The 22,402-nt window shown below is 44.6% G+C and overlaps 1 protein-coding gene across 2 annotated transcripts in view; it reads left to right on the top strand.

Annotated features, from left to right (window-relative positions):
- Window positions 1-907: 907 nt before the first annotated feature.
- Window positions 908-22,402, top strand: part of MAPKBP1 (mitogen-activated protein kinase binding protein 1) — a 50,573-nt gene continuing 29,078 nt past the window's right edge. Inside the window, exons 1-2 of one of the 2 annotated variants that reach the window (XM_061157514.1) lie at window positions 908-1,015; window positions 1,566-1,787. In XM_061157514.1, the coding sequence (XP_061013497.1) occupies window positions 1,671-1,787 (117 nt within the window). In that variant the 5' untranslated portion in view covers window positions 908-1,015; window positions 1,566-1,670. Of the gene's footprint in view, window positions 1,788-22,402 lie in introns of both variants that reach the window. The other variant, XM_061157516.1, reaches the window with a different exon arrangement.

Below are 22,402 nucleotides of genomic sequence, written 5' to 3'. Positions count from 1 at the left end.
AAAACAAAGGTTGAAACACGTATTAAATAATAGGCAAAGGTATTTCTGTGCACGCTCTGCCATCCCCCCAATTTCTCTCCCCCACCCGTGAGCTAGAAAAACTATTGAATCTGGTTCCAACAAGCTTGGCAGTGATCTCGTCAAAGCAACAGTACCAGGGACAAGGGTTCGTGAGTGAGTTTTGACAGGAACATGGAAAATGGCTGGAGCAACTGGTTAATTGGATGAGAACGAGATGGAACATTGGAGGCTAAAGAAAACATCAAACAAATAAGTCTCATCCGCACATTGACCCGACCGCCCCCTTCCCGCCTAAAGCTCTATCCTAGGCTATCAGCTCCTTCCGCCTTCTTCCACCGCGGCCAATCAGGTTGCCTAGTTCAATACACTTCGTAGCGATCGACTTACTCATGAAGAATCGTTTCCATGTAGGTCAACGCGCCTGGCAAGCGGCGAGCAGAAATTATTCTAGCCACTTTAAATCCCGGCGCTTAGGAGCAGACTTTATGGCTGTACCCAGTCTTAGTTTCAGCTCTGGTCCCTCCGGCCTATTAAAAGCCAACCATAGTGCCGCTGGGGGCGTGGTTACCGTCCTGTTAGGGTTCTGGGAAGTGCGCTTCTCTGGGGGGACCAGGCTGATAATACCATAAAAGGCTTGGTTTTCTCAGTTCTGAAGCCGTGTTCTGACGACCTCCCTCTAGGATCCGTAGTCGCGACTGCATGGTGCGGAATCCGTGGTTCCTGAGCGCCCAGTCCTCGGCTTCCTAGGCCCTTTCCTGGGCCCCGCCCCCGTAAGCCGTACTCGTCCACTCTGGGAACGCCCCCGTGCGCAGAGGCCGCGCCCCCTCGCCTCCGCTCCTCCTACCCAGCCGGTGGCTGAGCCCAGACGGTAGTTCGCGTTTTGAGCCGCTCGTGCCACCATAGCTGCTTCTGCCACTGCCGCAGCGGAGCTGAAATCGCTGAGCGCGATGCCTGAGGGCGCTGCGAGCCGGGCGGCCCTCGCGCCCGGGGGCTGGTGAGGCTGGGCCCGAGCGGGGGCGCTGGCGAGTAGCGGGGGCTTCTGAGGGAGCGGAAAGTGAAAGATCTAGGGCTCCCGTAGCGGCCTGTGAGCGAGCTCGGCAGGGTCGTGGATGGGGGAGGGAGGCCCCCGTGGCAGAACGGGTTGCAGGGCCAAGACGAGCCCCGCCGGGCTGAGTGTCCCTGCGGCAGCCGGCGCAGGTGCTCACGACCGCTGTGGGATTCCTTGGTAGCCTCGGTGTCCTCCTCCTTTAGACACTGCTGTTGCCATGAAAACAGTTGGGAATTAACGGGAATCGGACCAGCCACTAGCCTTTCTAGGGCCCATCTTATCCTTTCAATTGATCGCCTCTGGCAGGTGTGGGCCTGGCATTTCTTCGCAGCTCAGGCTTTTTAACACCCCCTTTACCTGAGTCTGTCCTTAAGGCGTTTTAGGAAATCGCGCAGGGCTTGAAGGTGGGAATGAGGCTAAAGGAGAGGGCAGGTACCTAGAGATAAGAGCTGCAGGCACGGCTAGGCAGAAGGTAAGGTGGCCTCTACCATCTCAGGTCAGTGAGAGGGCATACTGGAAGGGCCTGTGGAGTGGGAAAGCATTGCCGCTGTTGAGGCAAGTCCCAGGATTGGGCCAGGAGCTGTCCCAGGGGCTCCTCATCATGATGGCTGTGGAGGGGTCAACCATTACCAGCCGGATCAAGAACCTTCTGCGATCCCCGTCCATCAAATTACGCAGGAGTAAGGCAGGAAACCGGCGAGAGGACCTCAGCTCCAAGGTGAGTCCTAGTATTGGGAGCCAACCCTTCCCGTCCCTCCTCTCCCCTCCTCTTCTCTGCTCCACGTACGTCTTTTACTGGGGAAAGAGGAGAACTAGAAGCTCATGGTGGCTCTAAAGGACCATCTCTGCCCCTCAAGAAAGCAGTGATTTAGTTATAGGGTAAAGGGCATAGAGCCGCAGGGGTGAGCATTGCTGAGATTCATCCGCGAAAAGAGCATGAGGAAGGCAACATGAGGGTTCAATTGTGGCCTCACTACAAACTAAGTCTGTGCTTGGGGAAGCCAGTTGATACGCTATGACTCAGTTTTCCTTCTTGGAAGTAAGTAGTGGGACCACGTATCCTGTGAAGGGCTGAGTTACCACAAGTGTTAAGTGTCACAGCTGGGTTTATGTAAGACAGTGGTAGCAGAAATATGCTAAAACACCTAGTCAGAGGAATTGGCTTGGTAAATGCTCTTCCCTGGGGTCAAAACAAACTTACTTGTCTATTCAAGAGACCTGAGTTAATTTAACTGAAGTTTCTTGGCTTTTTAGGAAAGGTAACATGCAAGGAGCCAAGTATCTGCCAGCCAAGCAAATTCTGATTTGCCCCTGGACATTGCTCATCTGATTCTCTATATCCCACCCTACTGCAGAAGTTCTCCAGAAACCAAGTCCCCTTCCATCTCCTCACTTGTCTGAGTGGTGGTGTTTATGCTTTGTTCAATTTCGTAGAGCCCCACAAGTTTGGGAATACAAAAGCCGACTAAATGTATTTAATCCCTGAGGGAACGTGGGGCCTTGTTCCCACAGGATCAGATTAGACTTTTGTGTCGTATTAGCAGCCTGTAAACACAGTGGCCTTGTGTGGTTCAGGATTGCTACAGGGAGAGGCATTTGAGACAGCGGCATTTTATTGCCTTGCCTGCATCTCTTCAGAGATGAGTAAACCCAGTGAGGAATGATTTGGAATGCTAATGTACAGCATGGCAAAGTTCTGGGAGGACTTAACTCAGATCCCTGTCCTTTAGTGGAAGCTTACTTGGCTTTGGTCACAAATGACCACCTTTCCTGTATATTCTTTCAGCAGGAATCATAATTGGCCACAGGGTTCCATGGCTGTGGAGAGAGTGACTTTTCCAGGGGTCCTCATTGACCATTGTTCGTAATCTCCAAAGGCAGGAGAATGAACCTGAAACATAGACAGCTGTCTTGGATTTGGCTCTGTTCACTTGTTTGTTGTGTTGGGTCGATCATTCTTGGTGTTGGAGGCTCTCGAATTCCTGGCTGGTTACTTGGCAATGACCCACATTGTTAGAGCCATCTTCTTGTATCTTTGGCCTCTTTTTCTAACCCAGAATGATACAGGTAATAAGAAAAGTATGGTGGAATTTTAGTCTTCAGTATTAGTCCATATTGTAATTTTGGTCTGGAATCCAGAAGGTATGGTCATCATTCTTTAAAATTTACCATGTCACTAATCATTAATACATTTGACAAACGTTTATTAAGTGCCGACTATGTGTAGAATCAGTGATGAATAAAACATTATCCTTGCCGTCAAAGAGCTTGTGGCTAGTCAGACATGCAAACAAATAATTACAACATAATGTGGCAAATGCTGTCCTGGAAGTATGTATAAAGGTGTTTATGGCAGTACAGGGGAGGGAACCTAAATCAGCTTAGGGGGATTAGGGAAAAAACCTTCACAGAGGAAGGGATGCTTGAACTGTGAGTTCTGAGACAAGAGAAGAGGAGAAGCTCTCCAGGAAAACAGTGAAAACTGGAATCTTTGGCATCACCATTAAATGTCCCTGCTTCACATAGGAATTCAGTGCTTCAAACTGCTTTAAATGGCTTTGTTTGTCCTAGAGCTGTGAATGAAGGAAATACTTAGCTGAAGTTGAATGACCCTTGAATAGTCTGACTGAGCTCGAGTGCTGGTACATATCTTTAGCACCCAAAAGTAGTAGCTGCCTTTGTGTGCCTCAGACCTTGCCTCTTGCAGATGCCCGACTCCATGCACTCTTTATTGAAGACTACCCGAGATGATTCTAAAAGCCTGCCTTGTGGTAACCAACATAAGACCTGGTGTATAGGGCTTCTTGTGCTGCTCTAATATGTGGTAGCTGTGGTGACAGTCATAGAGCTTGTGATTCATGGATAACTAACTCTGAAGCAAAATTTGAAGACCAAAAGACATATGCATTTTGTGGGGGTTGGGGGCAAAGAAGGAAGTGACAGAGGGCCTTTATGCAGCTCTTACCTCATATGGCCTGTTGCTTTGAATCATAACTGTTCCTTCTATCTAAAGTAGCCTTTTCACCAAATTCTCCACTTATTTTTAGATCCAACTCTATATTTACCGGAGCCACAGGGCCTTCTCAAACTAGCCCTACTACCTTGGAACCAGTCTCTAATTGTTCTTTTATGTGTGTCTTCATTTTTTAAGGTCAGGGCCATGTTCTTTATTTCCTTTACATCACTGGGTTTAGTAAAGTGTAAGGAATGATCTAAATACTAAATGAATAAATGGATGGGAAAAATTAAAATATGTCAAAATAGTGGGGGTCCATTCCAGAAGAGCAAATGTTCAGGAGGAATTTGTGACTTCTTGAGAAATCAAAATTAGAAATAATAAAACGTTGAAAAGAAAAAAAGAAATAGAGACACATCCTATTTAGGTGTGAAGGGCATTAGCGAGAAAGAGAAGTACATATGTGCAGAAAGTAGTGCTCATTAAAAGCTTTTTAATTCAGAAGAGACCTAGTTAAAAATATGGTTAAAATATGGTTAAAAGCCAAAGTGAGAGCCAGTAGAGATGGGGATTTAAGTTATTAGAGTAGGTGAGAGCTGGGATTTCTATTACACTTTCTGTAAGGGAAGGAAAGCAGTCTCTGCCGTGTTAACAGAATTAGAGAAGAGTAATTTGAGGTTTTATGCCAGATCTGCTGAGTCTTGATGAAGTGGAACTCAAGGTTATCAGTTGTAAACACCCTGCAACTTCAAATCCTGTGCAATTTTTCAATTCTTTCTCTCATTTTGGTTGAACTGTGGTTTTCCTTAAGAAGTAAATGTATAAAAAAAAAAAAAAAAAAAGAAGCAAATGCGTGTGCTCTTGGTGGCTAACCCTCCCCCTCTTTTCTTAAACTTTCTGAAAGATTTTTATGTGGAAGGAGCTGAGTTGTTTTTCATTTTAACAAAGGACAGAAATGGACTGGAGCCAAGCAAGCAAGATTTAAGTTAGGGATACAAAAGCATTGCCTGTCCTGGAGGGTTGTTAGGTTTTGAAGAAGTGAGTAAGGGAGGTTTTGAAATCATCTTCCTTATTAATAGCCATTAGTCCAACCTGAGTTATACATTAATATATTATCCCTTTGAAAACAATGGGTGGCAAAGTAACTGCAGCTTTCTTCTGGTTCTCGGTTTTTATGAATATAAGTCTAATTTACTCTCTGTCCCCCTTCCCCCCCATTTCTTTCCTCAATGTTTCTCCTGCCTGACTGTATGGTGGTGCTTTGAGCCTTTTAATATGTGGCAATGAGAAGGGTTTGTGTAAGTGAGTTTCCTAGAGAAGGAAAAACTGGCAGTGATCTAATTTCAGCTTTTGCTTAGTGTTTGAACCCAGATATTAGTATTGTGACTCTATACTCTGCTGATTTGGTAGAGGGGGATCATATTCATTTTCAAAGCATTTATAGATCACTGGATTTAGCTTGATGGTGGTCAACTTGGGGGAATGGTCAGGAGAGCTTTAAGACATCAGAATACCTGTGCAGCTTCTAAAAAGTACACATTCCTATGCTCCATCCTGTTTATATGGAATCAGAACCTCAGGGGGTAGAGTTTGTTATTTGTGTATCTATTAAAGTTCCACCAGCTGCCCACTGTTGGGTTATGAACCCCTGGCTTACATGCTAGGACCCTGACATCTGTTGACTTCATACCTAAGTCCTCATTGAGGCTTCTTGAGAATATATGAAGCTATCTCAGTAACTATATGCTTCTCCTTGTGTCTTCACAAATCTCTAGTGTCTTCTGGACTGGTTGTTCTGAAACTGCTATATCAGGGATAGATCTGAGAGAAGTGCCCTGTTGTAGGGTCATTTGTAACGGGCTGATCACCGACTTACTACAGATGGGCAGGAATTTCCCTTGGGGGCAGAAATAGGAAACTTTATGATAATCCCTGAGTCCTGGCCAGGTTTTTTTTGGTACCATTCAATTACCCACTCCCCTTGGGACTCATAGCAACCCAGAGTTTTTCATGTTTAATACACACTCTCTGGGTTCCCTGCCTAGAATAGATGACCGAGAGTAGAGGCCTCTGTGGCCAGCAGCCCTGCCCCTCACCTATTTTTGTGAGTGAACTTGGGCAAGTTCTTGTTGTATTTTCTGCCTCCAGTATATTCTTCAGTTAAGTCTTGTGAAGTGCTGTGAGCTCCTCAGAACAGGTGGTGTACAGTGAAAAGAGTGAGGTGTCCTCCTGGTCGTGTTCCTTTGATCTCCATTTCCTTTTCCTTCCGGTGCCTGCAGCTGCCCTCAGCCTTCAAAGTAAGTCTCACTGGGGGGAGAGGATTCTTCTCTCCGCAATCAAGCACCCCTTGCTTTGCCGTCTAAAATAGCCCAGCCTCTTCAGGCTCTCAGTTGTCTTGCAGAGCCTCCCCTCATTTACTTGGCCTCCTGCATTTCAGGATGTAACAGCACTGCTACTTCCCAAATTTCTTTTCCCTCTCTCAGCTTGTGATTTAGGGCAAGTTACCCCTGTTGGATCAGGTTGAATGACTGTCTTATTTCTTGCTGATATTTTTAATATCTTTGGGGCCATTGGTGTTTCTTTTGACTTCCCTCCCTCTTCTACTTGTTATCTGTGTGTTTTCATTTCTTGACTAATGAGAAAACATTCATAGAAATGAGGCTTCAGCCTGAGCTCTGTACCCTCTCTATCAACCCCCTGAGTCTCAAGTTGGACTTGTGGCTGATATCACTGCCCCTTTGTTTGGAAAACAGTCCAGGGTTTGAAATTTGGGACTGTGTTTATTCACACTAAGCTTCTCTAGGAACATGGCTGTCCCCTTGTTGTTCTCAGAGTATCTGTTGGTTTTTCCTTCATGTCCAGACTGCTGTGTTGGTAGGAAAAAAAGCTCCAATGTTTTCAGTAGGATTTGTTATATTATACATCACATTCCCACTGCTGCCAGCTAAGCCTCTCCTCTGGGCTCTGTTGTTTAATGCAGGACAGGGCCAGGTTTCTGTCAGCTTTCTTTTATAGTAATTCTCAGTAGAGATGTGGAGTGAGAGCTGCCCACCTCTTTGGAAGTTTACTGAATCAAATCCACATCATAGATTTTACTTTAGTTTCTGTTACCTCTTAAAAAAAAAAAAAAAGGAGGGATGGGGATGGCAAGAAATAAAGTGAGTGTGACAGACAGACTGGGCAGTGTAGATCCTTAAGGTTGGTAATTTTGGTTGTTCAGATTTTCCAGATCTTGGTTTCCTTCCTCCTGACAGTTGTATCAGCAAGTCCACAGTGCTTCTCAGTTGGCCACAGCATTTTCCTCTGGTTTTGAAGGATGCGTCCAGAAGAAAGAGTTCACACTACAGTTATCTCCTCTTTGACTTCTGGGGAGAGAATTCCCCCTCACTCATCTTATCACAGAATGTTTGTGATGTTCTGTGTATTGCTGCCCTAGTCTATAAAATGACATCTCTTCTTAGTTTAGATTTGTTAAGTTTATGCACTTTATCTCTCCCTCTAAAGCTGGAATGGAGCTAAACTTACTTTCCCTTCCCTGCCCCTACATTCATAGTTGAGATTTAAATATACCAGAAGATCTTGGAACAACACTTTGTGAAACCACATGGCTGTTTTGATTCTCCCCCCACCTCCACTTTGTCACATTCTCTTTTGGAGGAATCCTGAGAAGGAATTCCTCAGCCTCTTCTGGGTTTGAGCATTGCATCTCACTCGCACGGAGCTCACTGCAGTTTCTGACTTCCCGTCCTGCCTCTCCTCTGCCTTTGCTGTCTCTCTCCCTTTAGTGATGCCTCTGGCCGTTTCCCTGTGAGTTTGGCTGACCCATTAAAGGTGCTTGCACTTAAAAACCTAAAAAATTGTGGCATAAATATTATTGAAAAGTTTATGAAATATAATAATATAACTTTTTTATTGTGCACAATTATAAAATGATTGCTCATGTAACCACCACCCAAGTCAAGCAACAGAATGAGGCCAAGGTGTTGGTACTTTCTGAAGGATGTCATGCTAATGGTGTCATTAAGGTGAGATGAGGTTTTTGTCATATGTAATTAAGATGGTTTTATTGTTAAAAATTAAAGTACCCGAGGACTTAATCTTGACTAGCTGTTCTTTTACTTTTCAAGTTTCTTTTTCCATCCAATATAGATTTGTGCCACTCCCCATTTCCAGGTAGTATGCTTTTTGGAACCACCCACTCCCAACTTTTGTTGTCCATGCTTCCTGTCTTTATCCTACAATAATAATACTAGAAATACAATATTTGTAGTGGTAATAATGGCTTTTGCTGTGTACTGTACTAAGTATATACATACATTATTTAAGTTTCATACCACCCTACTGTAAGTACTGTTACTATCTCCATTTTGAAATGAGGAAGCTGATGCTAAGAGAGGTGGTTATATATCCACTGGATGACTGAGCTGCGATTCAAATCTTGGCTGTCTTAACTCCAAAGCCTGATCTTAATCTTTATCCTGTACTCCTCCCAGGGAATCTTCATGTGCGAAACATAACACTGAGCACAGAAATATGCCTAGTATTGCTGCAGCCAAGTGTCACATCTGTGATCAGCTTGGAAAAGAGCAATACCTTAAAAAACATACTTTCCCCCCAACATTCCCTGTAAAATTAGCTTAATTAACTTCTCAGACTGTTGTTTTAGAACTATCATTCATTAACCCTTGTCCCTCTATGTCCTTGTTCCTCTTCCCACTCCCAACTCCAGATTTCCTGGACTGTATCCCAGCTTCTCATCCTGTGGTATCCTTAGAAAATGTACAGCTTGTGGGGTTCTGTGGGTCCACGAATGTCAAGATGACAGGGCACAGCTGTGTGGTTCCAGATGACTATAAGCCACAAGCAGTTGCTGCTTCTCTCTCGGGCTTGGAGCAAGGTGGGGGAGTGAAGTGGAGACCAACAGATGCGTTGGTTGTGTGTGTGTGTGTGTGTGTGTGTGTGTGTGTGTGTGTGTGTGTAGGGGGAGTATCATGAGGCTTTAAACTGTTTTGTTCCTAGATGGCAGTTGATTTACGTAGCTTACTCTCCTGATGGCTTGCTAGGACTGCCTACCCCAGATCTCTCCCTCTCACCCCAGTTCTCCACCTCTGTTACCTTGTAAGTGTCTGTGTGCAAACTGACCTTGTCTTTGAAGCTTTGGAGAGTCACTGAGTTGAAATGCCTGTTTTCTGTGAAAGAAACTGAATCTAGAATATCCTGTGTCGGGGCTGACCTGGATGATGATAGTTGGGGTTCAGTGAACATGAAAATGAGCAAAAACGACATCATTTGCCCACCTGATTCTGTTTGGCTGGGCAGGCTCCAGGTTTGCTAAGTTCCTTGAGCAAGTGCCTTGCCTCACTTGATGTAAAAGTTGAATTATCTTGATTTATTTCCTCAAGTAGGCAACAGTGATAACATCAGGGGTGCAAAAGCATGGGATCTTAATGCATGCTTTCCTGCGGCTGGCCTAGTTAATCCTGAGGAGGGGAAGCCCCACGCTACTTTGTGATCATGAAGGAGGAGTTGGAAGCATGCTCAGAAACCTTGACTCTTGCCGTCACTCAACTACTGCCTGGAGAAAAGCAAGCAGCTGCTTGTCAGGATTTAGCATGCAACAGGCAGGCTGTGGGCTTGCTTGCCTCTGGGACCCTGACGCTATTGGTCAGCTTCTAGCTGGAAAAATACAGTATCTTTGCACAGCATGATGGTTTTCATATGACATAATAACCTGCTGCTGACTTTTCTAAACATGGCCTTTCTCCTTAGGATGTCCTTCTTTCCCCAGGCTGCTTTGGTCTCCCTTCTGAGGCCACCATGCCACTGTGGTAGAGACTTTCCCTCCTAGCAAACCCTGAAATGACTACTGAACAGGGCTTACAGGAGTTAAGGTATAGACAAGCTAATGGGTGGGGGCAAGAGGCCAGTGGCCTTGTTGAAATGCAGGCTGAGATTCAGACCCACCCCAAGACTCTGCAGTACCACCAGGCTCCCAAGTGATGCCCACCATACTTGCAGTAGCATGCTGGGAGTGGGTGTGGGTGTGTGGGGGGGTTGGTGGTAGAGCATAGTGGGGCCTGGTGGGACAGCTTCCTCACTCCTGAGGGCACTCTCATTTCTCTCTCGTTTGTAAAACTGGAATACTTACAGCTTCCTCCCAGGGCTGTTGTGAGGATTAAATGAGGTTTAATGAATGTGAAAGCACATGATAAAAGCTAAATAAGGTTACAGCTATTACGGGGTTGCTAGTGTTATCAGGGTCCATAGATTTCTAGAATATCCAGGAATTTGTTTCTGATTTGCTGGCCAGATATTCGTTCAAGTTTCCATTTGTGAGAAGTCTTTTTTTGCAGGTTCAACTTCTGTTCCAACATCAAATCATCCTCCCTTGCACCTTTATGTTGTGTCCTTTTCCTTGCCAATGTTAACTTGTACCAACCATGCTTTAACTAAGGACCAAAAAGAATGGCTTAGCAAATATTCTTTTTGCTACTAACTACTGTGTAATTTATTTCAGGCCTATGGATATGTTTTTTGGGAATGGAAAAACATCAAACTAGTGAACCGGGAGTGGGGAGAGTCCTAATTTACTGTGTCTGATTGAAGATCACTGGAGTAATAAGCATGCTTATAACAGCAATAGCATCTATAGAAACAAATAGGACTTTTTTCTTCTTTGGGAGCTAATTCATTTATGTTGGGAAATAATTTCGGAAATGAATTAGTCTTGGAGCTTCCTTTCAGACTAAGAATTTAAAGGCAGAGTGAAAATGCCTTAGTTTTATGACTTATTGTTTTGAGTTTCTAATATGGGACAAGAGTGAAATAACCTGTTTAAATAATTTTTGCTTAAAGAAAATATATATGAACATGGTGGGAAACAAGTGCGCTCATACCCTTCCACTGTCGGTGAAAGCAGAGACTGACCTGTTTTTTTAAAGGACAGTTTGGTAATGTCCATTAGAAGGAAAATTTACATACTCATCTCTTGATCTAGCAGCTATAGTTCTGGGATTTTATTCTATGCAAACATTCACACCACACAAAAGTATATATAACTGAATTTTTTGTTGTTAGGGAGCATTATTCACAGTAGTAAAATCTTTGAAGTAACCATCAATAGGGGATTGATGTACATCCATAAAATGAAATACCTTGTATTTGTTGAGAAAAATGAGGTCCGTCTATATATACTGACATGGAGAGTATATAAAACCTATTATGTGACAAAAAAGCAAACTGTGCAACAGTTTTTATGTTAATGATTATTTATATTTTGTTAAAACATGTATGTTAGTATGTGTATAGAAAAAATTGTGTGGCTATGAATACCAAATTGTTGTTAAAATTGGTTACCTCAGGGAGGGAGAGTAGATTATGGTGGACATTCACTATCTACATTTCTATATTTCTGTAATGTTGGAATTTTTTTACAATGAGTCTGTGTTATTTTTGTAAGTAGAAAAAAACAATAAAGATAAAAGTCTCTCCAATTTAAACATGTGTATTTCATACTTAAATCTAAAATGTTTAAATTAAAAAATCTGTATACTCATTTTATGTACAACTGTTTGAAAATATATCTGGTATAATAAACTTTGGTTTTTTTAATATTAATAATAAGATACAAAAATATCTTTCCACAAATTCATCATTAACTTCTTGAATTTGAGATAAACCATTTCTGATATCTTTAAAAATATTTCCTTGATTAGTTTTGGTAAACAAAATATCTTTTTATACTTTCTGAAATATATGTGCTTTCTGAAAAGATTTTTTTTTTTTTACGTAGTATAGAGGAACATAAAGAAGAAAACAGTCCATTCATAATTCTAACATCCAGAATAACTACTCATAGCTACATCCATTTCTGATTAAAAAGGACAGGTAAAGCTCTTTTTAAATAATAGTTGTTACTTTTATTAAGCAAAAAGTAAATCTTTTTTGGACTTGTTAATTATAATTTAAGTCAGATTTATGAAGAGCCATGCCATGCATGTATTTACTGAAGTCAGGGGTAACAGTGTTTTGTTTGTAATCATTCAAGGCACATGGATTATTCCATTTAGTCCTTCCCCACTCTTTCTGGAAAGGTACCAAAATCCTGTTTCTGGCTTCAACTTCTAGGATTGATTGTGATAGGTGGGGGATTCTCTAGGAGGTTAAAGAATTTACTAAGTAAAATGAACTAAAGAATATTCACAAATATTTTTAAAGTACTAAAAGTGGTTTCAGGGGATTCTCTGATGGTTCAGTGGTTACAGCTCCGTGCTTTCACTGCCACGGGCATGGGTTCAATCCTTGGTTGGAGAACTAAGATCCCACAAGCCACATGGCGCAGCCAGCCAAAATAAATAAAAAGTAAAAATGGATTCAACAGATACACTCTATTAAACATTGTGCCCTGTGCTATAAGCGTAGAGTTGTATGAGACACAGTCTTTGCCTTCCAGGAGATTATGGAGTAGTAGGAGAGAGAAGACATATCCATAAAGAACTTCTGTACAAGGTGCTAAGTAACATATGCCATGTAAATGATGAAAATTAAGTGCTGCTCTAAGAATACCAAGGAGGGAGGAGTCACTTCTGGCCAGGGTGAACACAGAATCAAAGGGGATGTGATATTTGAGCCAGTTCTTAAAGGAAGGGTAGGGTTTCACTGTGGGGTGGTGGAAGGGAAGGGCATTCCAGGCAGAAGAATATAAACTAAAGCCCTGGAGCTCCTTTCCAGAATAATGAGTAATCCAGATTGACAAAGGCACATGATTCATATGGTGAGTAGAAGGAAATAGAATTAGAATGATAGGGCCCATTGACAGATGGATTCTAGGCTAAGACACTATAATTTGTTTAGTTGGCATTAGGGAGTCATTGGCTCAGAAGGTAAAGAGTCTGCCTGCAGTGTGGGAGACCTGGGTTCGGTCCCTGTGTTGGGAAGATCCCCTGGAGGAGGGAATGGCAACCAACTCCAGTATTCTTGCCTGGAGAATCCCCATGAATACCAGAGAAGCCTGTAGGGCTACAGTCCATGGGGTCACAAAGAGTTGGACAGGACTGAGCAGCTAAGCACAGCCCAGCACAGGGAGTCATTGAAGGCTTCCCTGGCGGCTCAGCAGGTGAAGAATCTGCCTGCCATGCCAGAGACCCCGCTTCAATTCCTGGGTTAGGAAGGTCCTCTGGAGAAGGGGTAGGGTACCCACCCCAGTATATTTGGGCTTCCCTGCTGGCTTAGACAGTAAAGAATCCACCGGCAGTGCGTGGGGTTGCAGAGAGACGGACACAATGGCGAGACTAAGCACAGCACAAGGAGTCACTGAACGTTTTTGAGCAGAGTAGGGACATGATCACAGCTGTACTACGGAAGGATTATTCTGATGGGTTGGGGACGGGAGGGCAGGGTCTGCAGTTAGGAGATTGATTAGAAAGCCATTGCCATACCCAGGAATGTGGTGCTGAAGGCCTCAACCAGGGTGTTGGTGTTAGCAATGGAAAGGAAAGTGTTAGTTGCTCAGTCATGACTCTTTTGTGACCCCCATGGACTGTAACCCACCAGGCTCCTCTGTCCATGGAATTCTCAAGGCAAGAATACTGGAGTGGGTTGCCATTCCTTTCTCCAGGGAATCTTCCCAATCCAGGAACTGAACCCAGGTCTCCTTAATTGCAGGTGGATTCTTTACTGTCTGAGTCACCAAGGAAGGCTAGTGGAAACAAAGTGAGCATTTTATGGAGAATAACACATTGAAGAGACCTTCCTTCTTCGAGGAGAGTCCCATGGCACAAGTTGGCGTGATGGCAGGGGCACTGAGCGTCCTCTCCACTCCACATGTCCCAGAACACGCAATCACCTTGCACAGTTAGTCCAGATAAAGAACAGTTAGTACTCTCCCTCGTTACAAAGTTTGGAAACCAAGAGATTAAGAAAGCTCAGGGATGCAGAGATGGTGAATGAAGAATCAGACCCTTCTTGATCAAATTTTTTAGGTCATAAGGCTTTGTTTGTTTGTGGTTCTGGTATTGTCATAACAAGGACTGACCTTAGCGAGGAAAAAAAATTTTTTTTCCTTTATTTTGGTTGCTTAAATTGAGATGTCTCCTATCCTTGCCTTTCTGATAACTGGAAGGGAAAGGGAGGGTAGGAATACTGCCCTGTACCAGGCACTGTGTTATTCAAGCTGTTCTTTGAAATTGGCTATTGGTTATATTATACTTGAATCATTTGGCTAGAGGCCCCTTATTCCCTCTCTTCTGATCTGAGGTCTGATACTATCCTTAGCTCCTCCTCTATCTGCACATGAAAATGCTGCTGACGCTGTCATTGTCCGTTTCCTTGGAAACAGGTGTCAGCTGTCCACGCTGTAGGTTCTAATGCCAGCTGGACATGGGTAAGCTCTGACCACGTTGGGTACTCTGACATCGGAAGACCCTCTGTTACTCTTTTTCTCTGCAACCATCTTAGAGAGGAGAGGTCAGAACCCATTTTTCGACCCAGTTACGTTACTGATAAGGGCTGCTACTTTAAAAACACAAACATTAACACAGGCAGGAGAGGACCCTGTTGCCTCTCTGCTTCTGCCTGCGCCCTTGGCCTGGCTTAGTGCCCAGACCTGCCCCCACTGCTCCACGATGGCGCGGTGACTTCCTCGTGTGCTCTTTCAGAAGTGGCAACATTTTGGTGCTTTGGGAGAACCTGAGCTCCCTCCTTGATCACCATGGTTTCTGAAACCAGACAGACCTATGTTTGAGTCCTGGTTCTTCCATTCACTAATTACTTGACTTCTTTATTCCTGAGATGGAGACAATACTAGTCCTCCGTCAAGTTGTCAAGTGTACTAAATGAGATGATCTTGCAAAGTGTTTAACACAGTTCTTGGCACAGAGTACACATTCATTAGATGGTATCTGGTATAGTTGTAGATCCTCTTTCTGCCCAAGACCCTTTGCAGCCCATGAATCCGGATATTCTTAAGAATAAGACTACTGGGAATGTTGTTTTCTCCCTAGTCCCAGGAGGAGGGGTTGAAATTTGGAAATAAAAAGGCAAAATGCTTTCATTGAATACCTGATCCCTACCTCATCAATCACTAGACCCTCCTGGAGAGCTTTAATATGCAACTTCACCCGACCCTACCCTCCCGTAGCTATTGATGAGGAATCTTGCAGAGGCAGGGTCTGGGTAAAAGGTAGGGACTGCTTTGTGAACGAAATTTAGTAAGCCCTCTGAGTAATTTTACTGACGGGGCAGAATTGGGAACCTCTGTTCTCTAGTCCCCAGGGCTTATTGGCTAAAGGATTTCTAAGGTCACCTCTTCTCAAACGGTGGCAGACTCACCTTCCTTAGTTGCTGAGGGTGTTTTAATCCCAGCACTGCAGAATTGGCTCAATTCCAACTAATCTTGAACTCTAGTGAGGGGACTGGGTTTTTCTGTCATAGTGGAAGTTATTTGTCTCAGAGACTTCATGGCACAGACAGTAGAACTGGAAATTGTCCATATGGGGTGGGGACCAGGAGCAGAGTGGAGAGGCAAGGTTTATTCTACAGTCTTGGAGTGGCCATTGTGTTTCTTCCTGCCTCTCACCAGCTGGCCCTTTGCATTCTGAACAAACAAGAGTGGGTGAGCTTGGGCCTGATACCTGCTTTCCCCTTCCCCCTCTCAGGGCTGGTCACTGGGTCTTTGCCCAGCTGGCTAAGTCCCTGAGCAAAGCCTCCTGGCCTTGAACTTTCTTTGTGGCTTTTGTACAAGTGGCAATTCTCAGAATCTGATGGAGAATCTGCTTTGTGAGATTAGAGTGTAGTGTGTGGGCAAGAGACAGGCATAGTTATTCTTAACCTGCAGGAAGGGAGGGAAAGGCGGAGAGGGCTCTGCCTCTGACAGGTCTGTGACATGCTTGTTTATAGAAATAGCAAGCCCATAGTTTGGCTGGAATGACTTATAACTGAGGTATTTGTAACTTGTATTGAGTGGGATTGAGAAGTAGAGAAAGGGTGAAGGGGGGAGAAAGAAATTGATGGCGACAAAACATGGCAACCAAAACAGCATCCTCCCAGTCAGCGGGGGTTTCTTTACCATTCTGAGGTCAGCTGAATCCTAGATGACTCTGGCCTTTTGTAGCTCTGGCCTCTTAGTTCTCTTGGGGGAGCAGCTGCTTTCTTCAGAGAGCACCATAGACCCCCTATCGTAGTCCCTCACACCGACGGTGCAAGGACAGATCCAAATCACATACACCGTGGGCTCCATAGAAGCCCTTCCTAGCAGTGCTGTTGTCTTGCCTCCACACACTGAATCTTTCATTGGCTGGTGCCTCTCTTCTAGCGTGTAGGCTGATCAGATCTGGGGACTAGAGAGAGAGACACCAGAAGAGTTTAGAAGGCCTTACCCAGAGTTCCTGAGATCAAGTGTTTGGGGGTGGGGGGGGTGGGACTGCTTGGGACCCTGTTCTGTGCCACCAGTTTTGCAGATGGCTTTGGAGTCCGATTCTTGCTTCCTTCAATTCTTTTTAGCTCTTACATTAACTATCCCTTCCTTCTGGTAACTCTCCCTTTCACTAGCTTCCTGGTTCTCCTCTCTTTCTAACTGCCTGGGATCTCATTGTTCCCATACTCCAAAAACAGCTACTCCCCACATTTCTGTCCACCAGCCTCACTCTCTCTCCCTTCTGTCTCCTCCCATCTCATTGCATTTCAGTGGTGGTTTTCACTTCCATGTGAATAATTTTCAAATACCTGTTTCTAGTCCTCACCTCTCTCCCAAGCATCAATTCCGTGTGTTTGTTGCTAAGCTAAATTGAATGTTTTGTAGTAGTGTAGTAGTGTTATTCACTCAGTTGTGTCTGACTCTTTCCAACCCCCTGAACTATAGCCCACCAGGCTTCTCTGTCTATTGGATTCCCCAGGCAAGAATACTGGAGTGGGTTGCCATTTCCTTCTCCAGGGTATCTTCTTGACCCAGGGATCAAACCTGGGTCTCCCACATTGCAGGCAGATTCTTTACCATCTGAGCCACCAGGGAAACCCCAAATGTTTTGTGGTTCCTACGAAATATTCCTGAAGCTCCATAGATTCGACCCATCTAAAATCGACATCAGCAGTTCCCATCCTCCCTCTTTGTCCAGACCCAGGTCCTTTCTCTGATCATGGTACCATTTCTTTTCATAGCACCGCCTTGTTCCCTGTCTCTGAAGTTCAAAGTTTGAGTCTTTTGTCTTTTTCCTACAGAGTTGTACAGTGCTTAGTCTTGCCAATTCTGTTTGCTTTGTCACTTTCTCCTTTGTCATTGTTTCTTTTCTGCCCTCACTATCTCTATGCTAGTCTAGATCCTTACTACTTTTCACTTGAGCTATCATGATAGTCTCCTAGTTGGGCTCCCTGCCTGAGCTGTGCTTTGGTAATAATGTATATAGCTTTGATTATGTCCCTGGTTTGAAACCCTCCTGGGGCTTCCCAGAGCCTCCAAAAGACCTGACTTAGTTTGGTAACCAGGGCCCTTCCTGATCTGGTTGCAGTGTACCTTTTCTGACCTAACTCTCCTACAGAAAGTCCTTGCTTTCACGGTTGCTGCTGTTTCCTTCTGCCAAACTCATTCATGCAGCTTCTTCAACTGAGAATTCCTTCTCTCTTTATTTCCATCTGTCAAAATCCTATCCTCACTGCAAGGCCCAAGTCACATTCCATCTAATCTTCCAGGAAAGCGCGTTGTTTCCCTTTCCTGATCCTGTTCAGAAACCACCTCTCTTCCTCCTCCTGGAGTACTTCATATCTTTTTTATGACCCGTATCACATACTGGATTGCTTTGTAGTATGTCGTTGATCTTCCCTATGGATTTTGAGGATAGAGGGTTGAGTCTGTGTACTCTGCATTTTAGGACTCTAACAGCATCCCAGTAACTTTCACACATTTTAAAGAACAACTCATATTAAGAAGTGCGCTTTACATTGTGACCCAGTGCACACACACATACCCCTGAAATAAAATTTCATGATCAGTACTTACCATTACTACATGCCATGAGGTCTATTTTTTGTTCTAGCTATTCATTACCTATTAAATCAATTTCAGATCCCATTAATAGGCTTCAGTCTGCGTTCTGGAAAATACTGTTCTATGGAGAATGAATGAGTAGTCCTGTCTATTGCCTCTGAGCCACCTGTTTTTTCCATCTACTTTAATGAGAGCCAGAAGAGCTCTTAAACATTTGGCTTTAGTCTTTCCTTCTCTCTTGGGAATAGGCAATTATGAAGTTATCCCTTTATCTCATTACAGTGAGGAATGATTCTGCTTTTCTTCTTTTTCTTAGGAGGATGCAATACTGCCCTGCCTAGCGCACATTGGGAGGGGTGGGCATTCAAGCCTTCCTTTGCAGTGTGTCTGTAGCAATTCTGCCTTTCTGCAACCTTGCTGCTGAGGAAAGATGACACCCTCTTTCTGGCTGGTGTAGGCTTTCCTCCATCTCAACACTCTCCACCTGCTCAAGGAGTGGCTAGGTCACAACTTGAGTATTCTCCTTGCTTCTAAGCTGTGTTTCAGATGTGGAGGAGAGCACTGCAGAGTCCAGAGGGGGTGCCCTCTCCTTAATTCTGAGTTTGCACTTGCCCTTGATGTTCCTAGAACTGTCGATGTATCAGGGTGCCAGCTGCATGGGCCAGAATCAATTACCCGGATTGGTGTATCTGTGGGGCTGTATTTCATTGACATTTGGGCCATGAGGATTTGGAGCTGAAGTTCCTGTCAGAACTTGGGGCCCTATCCCTGACTTTGAGGACAGCTGTTTTCTTGTAGGGCCCGATCCCTGCCTCATTTTCCTCAAATGATGCTTGAGGCCAGAACTCTCATCCTGGTAGGCTTGCCTCCCTATGAAGAGATGCTGTAGTATACAGGAGGGGCTAGGTTATTGGTTCCCAAGGTGTGGTCAGAGAATCCCTGGGGTCCCCCAAACCCTTTAAGGGCATCTCTGTGGTCCCCTCTTTTCCAATTACATACACAAATAAGGCCAGATTTTCTCTATGTTCACCTAAAATAACATGTCATAGCAGATTGCATGCAGATGCAGATATGAGAATCCAGTTGTTTTCTATTGAGCCAGACATTAAAGAGATTGGGAAAATGTTAAACAGTGCCACTCTTCTCACTAAATGTTTTTGATTTTGTTTTGGAAACTAGAGTTACTTTTAATAAAAGTGTTAACATGTAATGGGTTTTTTTTATTACTTTTGAACAAATTAAATAATTTCAGTATTTCCATTGTAATTTCTAATATAACCAGTATTGATATTTATAACTTCTATAAACAAAATCTCTTTGGGTCCTTGATAATTTCTAAGAGTGTAAGGAAACCAAAGCACGTGAGAGACCAAAACGTGTGAAAATTGCTGGGCTCGGTCATACCGTGGTCATACTGATCTCCTCACCATCTGCCTGACTTAACAGATAGTTTATTTCTCTTTCGTGCTTGTGCTCACTGTGGGTCAGCATGGGCACTCTGTTCATCAGTCACTCAGGGACCCAGGCTGAGGGGGCTGTCTCTCATCACCTGTGGCCAGGCTTAGCAGTCAGGACAAGGGATGTGTGTAGTAGTCCTTGAAAATTTCCACCAGAAGGAAGTGGTGTGTCGGGAGCATTGCAAATACAACACAGCCTGACAAGCACTGAAGTGAGAAACCTAAATCCAGTAAAAACAGATTCTTGAGTTCTCTGTCGCCCTTCCCCTCACATTGCTGGGTCAGCGGCTGTCAGCGAAGTGGCTTGAGGATAAAGGGAAGGCAGGGATGTAAACTACAGAAGGATGTTGAGCCTAAGGTGCTGAGCCCCACACCGCATCCTGGACCATATCTTTTCTGTCTTTTAAACTTTTACTGTGCAGTATTTAAGACATTCACTAAATATATGTGGAATAATGAAATGAACAGTTGTGTGCCCACCATCAGCTTAAGAAGCAAAATGTCACCTATGCCATTAACCTCCCCTTGTACTCGTCCTCATCTAGACGTGGTCTTTCTGTCGCAGCCAGTTTTACTTTATTATTATTTTTTAGCCATGCAGCTTGAGGGATGTTAGTTCTCTGACCAGGGATTGAACCTGTGCCGTGGCAGTGAAAGCACCGACTCCTCACCCCTGGACAACCAGGGAACTCCTGCACACCCAGTGTTAGACACTTTGTGGAGGGCAGCGCTCACTGGCCTGAAAACCCCAGTTTTCTTGTGCTCCCCATCTCTGTTGTTTCACTCTTGCCAGTGCCTCTGCCATGCATTTACTTATTCATCAAATACTTATCAAGTGCCCATTTTGTGCCAGGCACTGTTTAAAGTGCTAGGGATGCATCAGTGAGGGGTAGCAACTTAGGCCGTGCCCCAGTAGAGGAGACAGACAGTAAGTATGTGGCCAAAGATAGAATCCATGTCGGGTCACTACCTGACTCTTAAGTACAATGAAGGAAAGTAAAGCAGGATAGGTTGGGTATAGAGAAATAGCAGTAAAGCCAGTCTGGAAAACCTTCTCTGAGGAGACCTTTGAGCAAAGACCTGAGTGAATTAGCTGAGTGAGTAGTTCAGGGAAGAGCATTTTAGGGGAAGAAATAAATAGCATACTCGGAGAACCGGAGGCTAGAATCTCCTTGGGGCGCTTAAGGCAGCCAGGATGGTTGGAGTGGAATAAGGGAGGGAGAAGTGGAGAAAATGAGGTCAGAGAGGTAGCCAGAGGCCAGGTGACTCAGGATTCTATAAACCAGGGTAAAGATGTTGGATTTGAACTTAAGGATGGGAAACAGTTGGAGGCATTTGAGCAGCGTAACGACACGAACTCCTGTCTTTCTTAAAAGAATCACTGTGGTCTGCCATGTTGAGAAAAAAACTATAGGAAGCAAGGACCGAAGCAGAGAGAAGACATGGGAGTTACAGCCGTAGTCCAGGGCAGAGAGGAAGGTTGCTTAAGCTTAGTGTTGCGTTGGTAAATGTTTACACACTTTCTGAGGGGCAAAGGGGGGCCCGACTTGTAGCGTTGTCTGATTTCATGGTGTCCGTGCTCCTGTCATGGTGATTTCAAGCTACCGGTGCGCTCCCACTGTGTATGGAGCTGGGGCAGCGGTTCACAGCCGGTCTCCTGAGCCAGTGCGAGCCACCGTAGCACCCCGCTGCTTGAACTTGGGCCTTCTCAGCCTGGGGTGTGTTTGCAAAGGGGTGTCCAGGCTTGGCTCCATTTCCTAAGGTAGATGGAAGCTGTCCCAGGAAGGGGTATGGAGAGGCTTATGAGAGGGAGAGAGTCAGTTCCTGAGGTCCATTGCCCAGGAGCCTCGCAGGATAAGCCTAGATGTTGGAAGCCCTGCAAGAGCTCTGGGCTCTCAGATCCTTTGAAAGTGGAGCTCAGCCCCAAACCTCCCTGCAAACAGGAAGCTGGTTTGAGTTAGAACATAAAATAAAAACCAGCTGATGCCCGTGAATGTTTTTCCCCTGCTCCTCCCCCTCCACAGAGCCAAAGGAAACTGCCTTTTTTTTCCCCCTTGGATAGCTGCTCAGAAAGCCAGGAGAAGCCAAAACTCGTAAATCCTTTGAAAATCGTCCAAGTTTTGAGCCGGGGCGAACTCCTGTCTGTGGGGTTTCCTAGCCCGGATGTCTGCTCTCCTGCCGAGAGCCCTAGGAGGAAAGTGACAGAGGAACACAAAGGTGCCAGGGACCACAGCTGAACCCCAGGCCCAGTAGGGGAGATGGGCCTTAGCAGGGTCCCAGACTGCCACTTCCAGTCTACTTATAGGTCATGAAATCAGTTAAGTGGGCCAAGACCAGCATTACTTTTTAATGAAATGGAATAGAATACAAATTGGACTATATCACATGCAACAAGAGTTAACTATTGTTCTGTGAAACTTTCAGTTTTATGAGCAAGCTCACACATGCATGTATGTTTACACTGGATCAAGGTGTAAACTGTCTCTTACCATGGGTTGTGGTCAAAATCATTTGACAAACACTGGTCTTTCAGGTCTGAGTAACGCACATCTCCTTGCTGCTTTAGATTGCTGCTGAAAACTCCAAGCTAGTTCCAGAATGAATTCTCTGTGGAACTGGATCATCTACCCACAAAACACCTACCCAAATTCCTGTCAGAGGGAAGGCAAGCTGAGAACCAACAGACTGGTCTAATTCTTTGGGACCAAAGCTGAAGCATAAGGGAGGGATTGATGCAAATATGAATTCAAAGGATTTGCCTGAAATCAGATTAGCTTGGAGAGAATAGGAGTTGAGCGGCTTTTTTAGCTCAGCCCTTGGTTTGGTGACCTTTGTCATCTATGTGGGTAATGCTGGCCTCAGGCTCCTCTTTCTCTGCAGTAGGCAGTTGGTGCAGCAGGAATGTCCCTGAGCACCCCTCCCTCAGCAATAGCCAGAGGCACAGT

This window comes from Dama dama, chromosome 12 (assembly GCF_033118175.1).
Source record: "Dama dama isolate Ldn47 chromosome 12, ASM3311817v1, whole genome shotgun sequence".
Lineage (NCBI taxonomy): Eukaryota > Metazoa > Chordata > Mammalia > Artiodactyla > Cervidae > Dama > Dama dama.
This window is presented reverse-complemented; position numbering and strand designations above follow the sequence as displayed.